This window comes from Hyposmocoma kahamanoa, unplaced genomic scaffold (genome assembly GCF_003589595.1).
Source record: "Hyposmocoma kahamanoa isolate Upper Pololo Valley unplaced genomic scaffold, ASM358959v1 93, whole genome shotgun sequence".
In the NCBI taxonomy this organism is placed as follows: Eukaryota; Metazoa; Arthropoda; class Insecta; order Lepidoptera; family Cosmopterigidae; genus Hyposmocoma; species Hyposmocoma kahamanoa.
Genome location: NW_020654810.1, coordinates 4,816,896 through 4,829,503, shown reverse-complemented (window position 1 = coordinate 4,829,503; position 12,608 = coordinate 4,816,896). Strand labels below are relative to the sequence as shown.

Here is a 12,608-nt window from a genome sequence, read left to right as displayed (position 1 = left end):
ATGTGTAACAATCGCGAAAACCTAAGAAGTCTATATTTCTCATAATTACAACACTTTTTTTCTAAATACACTACTGTAGTAAATTAATTACTACTTAGTTACACATCCAAAATAAAGAACAAAATACATATAACATATACAATATAATTTGTGATTTTAGAGGGAGGTATTACCCGCTCTACGTGCATATTTTCCTTGAACTTTAAGTAAATATGCCATGCTATTTCAATCTCTTACTATTAGAGACAGACTCTTAATATTGTGGTTCTATAAAAACTTTAGTATTAACGTGTAGTAATTTGATTTTTTCCTTTTGTGTAAAATATTATTTATTGTTACGTGAGCTGTAACCATGTGGTAACTGTGTAAAATGTCGTGTCTTCTTCTGTAATGCAATTATTATATTTCTACAAGTGATTTTATTATCACATACGTCGGCTTTGTGTAGAAAGGGCGTAAGCGACATTTCGAACTTTTTCAGAGGAGCCTGTTTTAGGTTTTAGCGACTTATCGCGTAACATAAAAAAAATCGAATTGAGAGCCTCCTCCTTTTTTTCAAGTCGGTTAAAAATAAATATTGAAAATAAAACATCATTTATGTATACAGTCAATGGCGTGGCGCGAGAAATGGGGTATCGACACCACACTGGAAACCTGGCAAGCTCCTGAGGTGCTGGAGAAATACTTCCCCAGTGGCAGCACGGGCTTCGATAAAGAAGGCTCACCGGGTAATTATTTTACGAATAACTTTGCGCAGTGCAGTATTAGTATTAAAGATAGAATGCCGAACTGAGTAGTAATAAACCGTTCTGGTATAACGGTCATTCTCGGTGTTTACAACCTAAAGTCCATGGCAATTTTTATTATTTAAATATTTAAGTACATTATCGTGTAATTATTTAATAATATTTCACGATACAACACTTGAATATTAAATAATATTGTACGGTAAAAAAATCGAATACTTAAATAATAAAAATTGCCACGGAAATTAAATACTGAAAACTACGTTGATGTTTCGTAGAAAGGGCGAAAGCGCCAATTCGATAAATTTTTCCGGGGATGTTTTTGATTTTAAAGACTGTTTTAAAATATTTACGTCCTGTTTTAAAATTCAAGTTTGGTATTATTGAATTTTATTATTTAAAATTGAATTTAAAACAGGACGTAATACCTATTTTAAAACAGTCGTATGAAAATTAAACACGCTCCCCTGAAAAAATCATCGAAATGACGCTTTCACCGTTTCTACAAAACATCGACGCGACTAGTCCGAGAATGACCGATGAAAGATGATCTAGTGGCCAGGATAGAGATAGGATGCTTCGATGGTTTGGCCATTTTGACGACACAAATCTATAGAATGAATGTAAATGGAGGCGTGTGGAGAGGCAGAGCTCCGTGTTCATATCTCAATCAGATTGGAGATATCCTTAAAAAAAGACCGGGTTAAAAGTACCAAAAATAAACGGTGAAGAGACTGATGGAGGCGAAGGAGGTTTGTCAGGAGCGTAGCAAGTGGAGGTTCATGGCCTCTGCCTGCCGCCGGTGGAAAACAGGTGTGGCATGTATGTATGTATTAACGTACCTTTTTTTTATTATGCCATTTTTTATCATAAAAAACTCGCTTCAAAAGGTCACTTGATCTACACAGCCGCTGCAGTGCCACTTAGAGCTTTAAATCGCAAAGATCTGAGGGGCACTGCTAATGCACCCGTCACGTCGAGACATAAGTTTGAAAGGGTTGTAACCCTAACAACCGTGATCACGATCACGGCAGTAAAACAGGAAACTTCCGGTCCACAAATTTATTTAACGTGAATAAAAGGTAAAGTAAGGAAAAAAAACTGTAACAAATAAAAGGTAAATGTAGGAAAACAGCATTAATAAAAAAACACTCCCTTACGTAAACCTAAAATTGGGTTGTATTACAGTATTACAGATAGACCGTTATTCGCTTATTATGGTCGATACATGATTTTCATTGATTGTATTATGATTAAACTTGAAAAGAATAAAAAAAATTAGACAATTTGATTTAGGGCGCGTTCCCACTATGTCGTCACGTTTTATTATCGTTGGACGACTGTCTAGCCTGTTGCCATATCACGACTATCTGTCGTGGACGATTTTTTATCGTTGAACGACTGTCGTGACTAGCTGTTCCCACTAGATCGTGACGACAATTTACCGTTTCACGACAGCCTCCTTGTCGTTTGCACGACAGAATCGTTTGATGCACTGCAGTCGCTTGTATGTTCTTTTGGAAGCCGGTAGTGTGTGTTAGCTCGAAATGGATGACGACGAAATTTTAATAATGTATTACTTATTTTTAAAAATGCGGAAAAGGAAGCAAACAAAGAAGAGAAAATATAACGTGACGTATAAAATAAAACGTAACGACAATAGGAGCTACGACAATCTGTCGTCACGTTTTTATCGTGACGTTTTTTTATGGTATGACGACTGTCGTTCTAGCTATTCCCATGTGACGTCAGTTTGTCGTTGTAACGATAAAACATTGTGAACGACAGTTAATCGTGTCGTGCTATGTGTGAACAACTTCATTTAAATATACAAGCCACGACACTGTAAACTTCATGACAATCTGTCGTCACGACATAGTGGGAACGCGCCCTTAGTAGTATCCGCTGTTGCGGTCAAGCAGGGAGTGACTGTCGAAAGAAATAAAATCAGAATGCGAAGGAAAATGGAACAATTCAAAATTTTTAATTTAAATATGAGTAGAGGAAGAAAAAACGATACGATACGAATGGAGAGAGGCGATACAAAAAGGTGGGATGACGGTGTAAGGAGGTCACACCTTCACAAGTTGACAAGTCTCATTTACCTGTTACACCTGGTACACCAGCACCGTTACCCTTCAAAACCGGAACCACAGATTACTTAATAGTTACCTACTACGTAACCGGAACGCAGTAATGCTGACAATACTGCAGTACTTTCCTGGACAAACTCCTTTACAAGGAGCTCTATTGCTACGATGTTGTGATACAGTATATATACAGTATAGTATAGAAAATTGGTGTGGTTGGAATTGGGCACATTGTATAAAAATTAGATACCAGGTTACGACCAGTCCCATATTATTCTACATAAGTTTTGTTTACAGTGCCCCTCCCTATTGGTTATACGAGAAGGGCACTATGACCTGTGCGTACACAGGAACCTTACAAGTTCGTTCTGACCCCAGATCAGCCAGTGTACAGGGTTCTCACAGGCCTCTGTCACTTGACTTCATCAGGTTCTTCGAGAGGCTAGTGCCTCGGGTGAGCCGCCCCGGGTGCACGTACAGTACCCTCCCTATTTTCCAGATAGGTACCGGAGCCGTAGGCACGCTCACTTCCCGTTGCGCATTGCACAAGTAGCGGTTGCCACAAAAACCAGCTTACGACCAGCCGAATGGCCTTGTTGTAACTGAAATTGAATAGCTTCGAAAACGTGTTCATTTATTTCAGTTATTAAATATGATTCAATACTAAGTGCCTTTACAATTAGGGAAATCACAGCATGCAATGGAAATAAAGTATTTAAAAATTAGCTAAGTATAACGAAAGTTTTTTTTATCTTAGATAGTAACGTTATACAAGACCGGTCATTGACATGAAATTAATAATAAATAATAAATAAATATATAACACACACACTCAACATAGCCCCGCACTAGGGAAACCCTGTGTCGCGGGTGCCATGGACACACACATAGACAACCACAAATTACACCCAAACTCACGAGAGAAATAAATGTAAGGCATACAAACATTTCTCCCGGCCCGGGAATCGAACCTGGGACCTCTGCGTGGCAGTCCGGCATGGTAACCGTTCGGCCGCAGAGGCAGTTAATTCGTCGCAATTATCGTGACCTGAATTCGTCAACTGATATGCACCTACTGCACGGTGTATCTTTGTTTTATGATACTTAAGTGACGGGACGAACAAGTCGTACGCCTGGTGGTAAGCAACACGCCTATCATTAACAGCTGCAGCGCTACTATCAGAGGGACATTGGCAATGCGTCCGTCACCCTGAGACATAAGTTGATATGTGCCCTGTGCAAAGAATTATCAATTTCAATAAAATCTTTGTACAGTATTTCGCTGGCGAGTAAGTAAGTTTATGTACCTAAATCATTGACTTACAAATAAATGGACGACGGGTCTAATACAAAAACCACGAAAAAAATGTCCCAAGTCAACCTATTCGAAATTTAAATTGTTATGTCATCGCAGTATCGCGCTGTCCGTAGAACAAATGAAGACTAAAGCGGAGTGTCGCGCTCTGTATACGATTTTAGCGCCTTACAAGTGCGGACACTTTTTAACGCGGACCCGACGTCCATATAATTGTAAGTCAATGACCTAAATGATTTAATTTGCAGTAAACGTGTATTCGGCAGAAAGTTCGGCAATTTTATCGAATTGTCGCGGTAAACCTACTGAACATTCCGATCGTAAAAAGAATATTCAGCCCACTCCTAATACAAACAGCTCATATTGCAACATAATAGATAAGAAATTAACATTAGGTAAAGTCATGTCCAATATTTTTGAAAGCGCAAATATAATCCAGATTCAGTTTATCGTAATTTCACCAGCACCCTTACCCTTCAAAACCGGAACGCATTACTGCTTCATGGCAGAAATAGATAAGGTGGATGCAGTACTTTCCTGGACGAAATCTTTCACAAAGGGCTATACTGTTACTACTGTCTGTAAAATTGTAGATCAGGAGGATTCATCTGCTCTTGTCACAGGTTTAGTCAAGACTCTTCTTGACTTGGTATAGGCTGCTGGTTCAAATCCGATATGAAAGATCTCTTGTAGAGTCTCGTCTGCATACCTAATTGTAGGTCAGGTGGAGTCCTGACTAAACCCCTAAACAGAACAGACGGCTCCTCCATCTATCTGGACAAGGAGAGTGCAGTACGTGCACCTGGAGGCGCTCACCCAAGGCACTAGCCGTTTGAGAACCGGATGAAGTCTATTCAACAGGCTGATCTGGGGGTTAGGCCTTCGATGTATTCATTGTTGGAAATAATTTATCTGTCTTAGGCACTATAAACAGAACTTAAGTAATATGATATAGGACTGACCTATTAATTGTACAGACAGAAGGTATAAATAAGTTATTTCCAAAAAATTTGAGACGAAAAAAGTTTCTTTTTAATGTTTTGTATGTTATAAGTACTTAGGAAGAGTTTAAAACCAAACCTAGAATATTATTATAAGATGCATTTCTGTCCTTCCTTCCCTCTTTAATACGTCTAAATCTTATCAAACTTAAAAGAAGCCAATGAAGTCTTGCAGAGCGACTCGTTATCTAAGGTCAATTGACCTGGCAAGTCAATTAACCTTAGATAATCAGAACTAAAACGATTGCAGGCTTACATCATTATGATATAACAATAATTTTGAATTCTATTTTACTTTTATAATACCAAGTGACGGGATGAACAAGTCGTGCGCCTGGTGGTAAGCGACACGCCTGTCTATAGCAGTTGAAGTGCTTCTCAGAGCTTTATATGGCACAGGAGCGTCTGAGGAGCACTGCCTCTGCGTTCGTCACCCTGAGAAGTAAGAAGTCCTATGTACCTGTAATTTCACCAGCCTTACTTACTTAACCTTCCAAACCGGAACGCAGTAATGCTCACATTATGGCTCAAGAGGGAGCGCGATTGCTACTAAATTAAAAATATTGATTGCTTACTTTAATAATAACAATAAACCATTTATTTCAAGCTATAGCCCATAAGATAATGGCTTTAGTTACAAAAGAAAACCATAGAAGTAGGTATGTTAGTATATGATTACAATGAATATTGAAAATTTGATTAAAAAATTTAAAATATTGAACTACAAAAATTAAAATAGTATTTATTTCCTCTGATGAAAAATCCCAAACGGACATAAGAATGCAATAGTAATTAATATGTTTAACAACCGTGACCATGGGCCCTGTAAAGGGCGCGAAACATCGGTTTGTTTGAAAAACAAATATACGCGGTTTAAATCCGGAAAAATAGTTTCATTTCCTAATATGTTTAAATTTATTCTAATTTCTATTATTAATTAATAATAAACTTAATAAAAATTCATGCAATAAAATAATTTGTAAAACGTAATGTTGCCTAAATTGCAATGTTTCTTTGTAAAATTAAAAATAAGGTATTTAATTAATAACTTTTGTAATTATAGTGAAAAAATAGAGTGGTTTGCATTAATATTAGACATAACTGGTTGATGACCGTACCACCTCAGTCAACCGTGACCATGGGACCTGTAAAGGGCCCGAAACCTTGGTTTGTTTGAAAAAACAAATATACGCGATTTAAATCCGGAAAAAATTTCCTATGTGTAACAATCGCAAAAACTTAAGAACTCGATAAAATATTAAAATTAAGAAAATGCACAAATTATTACTTAATTTGACCAGTAGCGATCTCAATTCAAAACTTTAAAATTGTACAGACAAAACGATGGGCAAGCATCTTCAGGATGCCATTGCCACTGTCACATTGCAAATTGTTCGCACCCATTTACCGATTATCAAATCCATTACTCATAATCCCATTCATAAAATTGTTCGCCTCTCTCGCTCTACCATTTGATAATTCGCTATAAATATAGCTACCATCAAGTGAATGTGCATTCACATTTCTCCATATGTAGGTCGTTTACGCGACGTGGTGTCATTGGCATCAAATCAGTCTACTCTAAAAAAAGGCATATTATGGTCACGAGGGCAAAAAGAACATTAATATCTCATTAGAAAACGTTACAGAGCAATTCAACATTGCTACAAGAATTTCTAAAGTTAAAGATTCTGCTTCGTCTAAATTATAGGAAAGTGCAAAGGGAAAAAGTGGCAGGTGAAAACCGAGACAAAGTTACTTAGACCAGGGCCCTAAGTTTGCTAATTTTCCTAAGATTACATTGCAGTTATTATAATACTTATTTGTTATTATGCTAAAATCCAGTTGCAAGGGCAGTTGAGTCTTAATAATGCGTACACACTTAGGGCGCATTTATTCAACACGAACTTCACGCGTGCGTCTTAATGTGAGGCTTGACGAGCGTAATTTTGTGAGTTGTGTTTTTTGAGTTGCGCAGTTTGCGCTCGACTGAAATTCGGTTGGAGTGCTACACAGACGAACGTATTTTATTTTATTTGGCTGCTTTTCGTCACACGCCGCGACTGAAAGTCAGTCGTCATTACGCCCGTGAGTCGGCAGATAACTCATTTTGCGTCGTCGTGTGAAACAAACCGTACTTTTATATGAAACCGAATGCAGCGCAAACTACGCAACTCGAACTACGCGATTCACAACTCACAAAATTACGCTCGTCTGGCCTCACTCTAACTGTCACTGTAAAATATGCTTTATTTACCTAGCTTTTACGTTTTAACTTAAATTAGCGTCCCGAGCACCACAAATGTTTTGATAGACCCCTATATTCACAGTGATCATAGTCCCGTTCGTGGGTTTGGACGCATGGGGACTGCTGCACTCCATCACCAAGACCGATGTCATCCGTATGATCCTCCGCCACCTCGAGAACTACCTCGCCATCGCCAATAAGCAGGCTGTTACACATGGACCTGCTGCTTTGAAGGTATTTCTTATAATAAATATTACATGATTGAAATCACATCAATTTATTAAAAGTTTGAAAGTGACGTGTTACGAAATTTTAAAGAACCAATTCTTTCAACAATAACGATGTCCAGACTTGATACTCGCGTTACAATTTCAGTGTTTATAAGTAACTTTTTCGTCTTAACCTGGCCTATTTTTAAATGACAACAAAACTTCTTTTCCTTATTATTCCGGAATCAATTCAAAATTTGGTTAATTGAGATAAAACACTTTACGATAAAAATATGAGATTATTTAAAAAAATAATCTGTCTGTCGGTCATACTTGTTGTCCTTTTTCGGCCTTCTCAAAAGAACTGACTGTCGTACGTACTTACTTTTCACAATCCTACATATTGTCATATCATAATATTATCTATCATGTACAGGGTTATATTATTAATATTTTAAACAACAACTTCTGTTCCATGACTGTTTACAAAACGTAATAACTTAATCAAAAATAAACCTTTTATAAATACTGAGTTGTTTAGCAAGAGTGTCAGCAAACACTTTTTGGACTCGGCTGTTCTTCGACTACACATTAATTTGACGAAACACTACTTCGACAAAACACATGTTCGACAGGTCACTAGTCCGACAGAACAGTGCTTCGACAACACAAACATTCGATAGGTCACTATACCGACAGAAAACGACTTCGACAACACATTTATTCGACAGGTCACTATTGCGACAGAGCATAAAATATTTAAAATAAATATTTGTTTAAGAGACTACTTAAGGACCACTTCATTCTTGAGCGGAATATCTCGTATACATAAATATATCTGAGGAATAATTAATAACTAGTTACGCAGTTATTTGTAGATTTCATGTTCTGTCGGATGTCATGTAGTGACATGTCGAACATGTGTTGACGAAGTAGTGTTCCGTCGAATTAATGTGTAGTCGAACTACTGTTGAGACGAATTAGTGTTTATCAAAATTAGAATGATACTTCAGTTCAGCAACGCCTCTCGCGTGATGTCATTCATAAAAATTTTGGTGGTGTGTGCTTTCTTTAGATACCGCACAGAATTATCTATCACCAATCAGTATATCAATATATTTTTGTACGAAAGTACAATCTAATTAATTATTAAAAGCCAATGGAACAAAAGTTGTTGTCTATAGATGATCCAGTGGCGAGGCGTGAACATTGTCTTAATAAAGCCGGAGTAAAACAAAAAACACTTGCCTTATCAAGTGGCGCTTTGGCGACAATTAAACACAACGCTTATAAACACACAAGATACTAGTACACTTTATTTCACTGGTTAATTATTCTACACGTAAAATTGACCACAAATGTAGTAAATTACTTTAAAATATTTATATGGGAATCGAGATTAATGGATACCTTGTCACTGATAGCAATATAGTCTTCTTTTTTATATATAAAACAAGTGCGCATTTGTCCTCCATCTCACCTGATGGAAAGTGATGGTGAGGTCGACGATGTAGCCTGCACTTCTAAATAATGCCTATTCACTTTCACCTTGAAAAGGTCCAAGTTATAGCGTTCGGGGAACAAGTCCGCAGGCAGGGAATTCCACTCTCTAGCCGCTCGCCATATAAATGTGGAAGCGTAACGCTTCGTGCGAATCCTGGAAATATCCACGACATAGGGGTCCCAGCCCACGTCTAGTCCCCCGATGAGGGAAAGAGGAAGGCGGAATCAAATTATGCAATTCCATCGCACACTCTCCGTGATATATCCTGTAGAATACCGATAAGCAGGCAACTTTACGGCGGTGTTCAAGGCTCTGCAGTTTCGCCTCTACTAACTTCGAGTCACCTTTAAGCCTCTTAGCACGCTTGTCTATTAAATCCAAGGTGGCCAGTTGGTATTTAGCAGAGCCATCCCACAAGTGGCAGCAGTACTCCATACACGACCGGACTTGTGCTTGGTACAGCTGAAGCAACTGTCCCGGTGTGAAGTAACGCCTCACCTTGGAAAGGATGCCAAGCTTCCTGGCTGCATTTTTGGCCATGGATGCAATGTATGTGCCGAAGTTCAGATTGGACGACAGGTCCATTCCAAGTAGCTGGAGACGGTCGGCTATCGGTATGGATACATCACGAAAAGTCGGAGTCAGGTGAAAGGGACTCCGTTTTGTGGAGAATAGACACGCCTGCGTTTTGGTAGCATTAAATTTGACAAGGTTGGCATCGCCCCAATCGGAGACTGCCTTAAGTGTCAAATTCACACGACTAACCATGGACTTTCGACAAGACTGGATTTCTTCTCCACTGACCCTTGCATTGGTCAAGCATCTGTCCACAACTGTGCTGTCATCAGCATGCCCAAAGGCTCCTGGAATTAACATATCATTGACATGCAGCAGAAAGAGAGTTGCGGACAGTAAGGAACCCTGAGGAACGGCATCTATCGCCCGATGTTCGGAAGAGTAGCCTTCTAAGACCACTCGAATCGAACGTTCACTCAAGAAATCCGAAATCCAGTTGCAAAGGTCAGTGGAAAGCCCATAAAAGGGATTGCTTAAACGTCTTGCGTGTCAGACCCTGTCAAAGGCTTTAGAAATGTCTAAAGACACTGCAAGAACTTCGCCATGTCTTTCTATAGCGTCGCTCCATAGATGAGAGGCGTACACAAGAAGATCCCCAGTAGATCGCCCTCGTCGAAATCCGTACTGGCGATCACTGAGGAGGTCGTTGTCTTCAAGGTACGACAGGATACGGTTGTTGAGTACGCGTTCCATAGTCTTGCAGAGTATGGAAGTGACTGAGATAGGTCTATAGTTGACAGGGTCAGCTCTGCTTCTTTTTAGGTACTGGTTGCACGTTTGCAAGCTTCCACGGCTTGGGAACTACACTAGTCTCAAGTGAGAGGCGATACAAGTCCCGCGAGGTTGTTAGAATTTTTAATTTTACAAATAACCCTATACATTAGTATTTTGTTACTCATATCTACAATAATATTTACATAACACAATTATCACATCACTAATTATGTGTATATCAGTAATTAAAAAGATAAAAATTCAATGCATTATCAACATTATCAATCAAACTTATACGCGCTGAAATACCCTTACACGTTCTACACGTAAAATTGTTTCATAATAACCAATCTGACAACATTACTTCAACATCTAGACCGGTTTAAAGTAACACTAGCTTACAAATGTAACTTGTACCAGTAACCTTTCCAAAATCAGTCTTTTTCGAAAATTTCCTTACTAAATTGCTTACGTGGAAAATTTATATGAGAGTCTTTGTTATCGTCTGTAAGTAAATTCCTTGACCTTCAGGCGTGTTGCGGTTTGCTATGCACAAACAAATATGATTCAATGCACATCCAGTCACTTTCGAGATAGTCAGTTTAAAGTTTAAAAGCGTTTCTCACTCTTGTTTTATTTTCAAAACTTATAATGTCATATCGAGTTCTTAGGTTTTCGCGATTGTTACACAAAGGAAATGAAACTATTTTTCTGGATTTAAATCGCGTATATTTGTTTTTTCAAAAAAAGACATAAGACTGCAATACTAATTAATATGTTTTGGTTTATTCTAATTTATATTAATAATTAATAATAAATTCAACTTAATAAAAATTCATGCAAAAAAATAATTTGTAAAACTTAATATAGCGTAAATTGGAATGTTTTCTTTGTAAAATTAAAAATAAGGTATTTAATTAATAACTATTGTAACTATAGTGAAAAAATAGGGTGGTTTGCATCAATATTAGACATAACTGGTTGAAGACTGTACCACTTTAGTCAACCGTGACCATGGGACCTGTAAAAGGCCCGAAACGTCGGTTTGTTTGAAAAAACAAATATGCGCGATTTAAATCCGGACAAATAGTTTCATTTCTTATGTCATGTAACTCCAGAGATAGTTATTTATGTTTATATGTTGGATTTTTTAGACTTTTGGAACCGTTTGGTACATATAACTGATTTTTTGATAATTTTGTAGATTGGATCCTTTTTGTTTAACTACGTCCAATTGTCAGTAGATAAATTTTTTAAAAGAGACGAAACATGTAACTTGAGAGTGCGTAACACCTTCACAATAATTTTTTTTCACTTACGAAACCTGTATGCGTTAATGATGTTGCCAATATAGTACTTAATTAAGAGATGACTATAACAAGGAACCTGATTGCAACATGATATTGACTGGTGCAGACCAAAAAGGTTTCAATTTGAAGTTGATTTGAAAATTATTATTATTTATTTATTTAATTTTCTTAACTAAACATAAAAAATGTATGTATACATTATGACTGCGGTGTCCAAATGATCCATATTCATGTATTACTGTTACTGTCTGTGAAACAGCTTTTATTATAAGTTTCCATCCTGATGATATTCAAAATTTGCCATTCACGAGGTTTAAAACTACAGTGAAATAATAGTACATTGTGTCTGGGCGGTAAATAAGAAATTACTAACCTTCAATGACTCGGGGTTTGGAATTTTTTACCTCCCGTGCTAAATACTTACGTCGTTCATCACATTTGCAAATAAATATAATGATAATTTATTTCTTGTATGAATAACAATCACAGATTTTACAAATGGCGGCTTAGAATAATAACGCATAGAATGATAGTTTCATATCAAACGAACTGTCACAAGTGAGGCAAAAACCAAATTCATGTAGGCGTAAGCAACTTGTAACTACGCTCGTCGGCACGCACACAAATATACAAATAATGATGCCATGGAATAACATTTCCCTCAAAAGTGGGGAAATTGTATCTTGCTTAACTCATCATTAAGTTAAAGGTGCCTACAGATTTGCCCGACATTGTCGATCAGGTGCCTACAGATGTGCTCGGTTTTGTCGATGAAAAACGAATATAGCACTTATTTGTAAATCCAAGATGGCGGACACGATTTTTCAAAATATGCTATATGGGTATCCTTTTCGAGGTATTTGGGGATGCTCATTACGAATATGGCACTCATTTC

At 37.5% G+C, this 12,608-nt stretch overlaps 2 protein-coding genes across 2 annotated transcripts in view; one reads left to right on the top strand and one right to left on the bottom strand.

Annotated features, from left to right (window-relative positions):
* Positions 1 to 12,102, bottom strand: part of LOC113237100 (armadillo repeat-containing protein gudu) — a 22,577-nt gene extending 10,475 nt beyond the window's left edge. The window contains exon 1 of the mRNA XM_026473367.1: positions 12,087 to 12,102. The gene's annotated coding sequence lies outside the window, so the exon portion shown is untranslated. The remainder of the gene's footprint in view (positions 1 to 12,086) is intronic.
* Positions 1 to 12,608, top strand: part of LOC113237101 (SEC14-like protein 2) — a 66,016-nt gene that overhangs the window by 38,321 nt on the left and 15,087 nt on the right. Inside the window, exons 4-5 of the mRNA XM_026473368.1 lie at positions 608 to 728; positions 7,483 to 7,634. Coding sequence (XP_026329153.1) covers positions 608 to 728; positions 7,483 to 7,634 — 273 coding nt within the window. The remainder of the gene's footprint in view (positions 1 to 607; positions 729 to 7,482; positions 7,635 to 12,608) is intronic.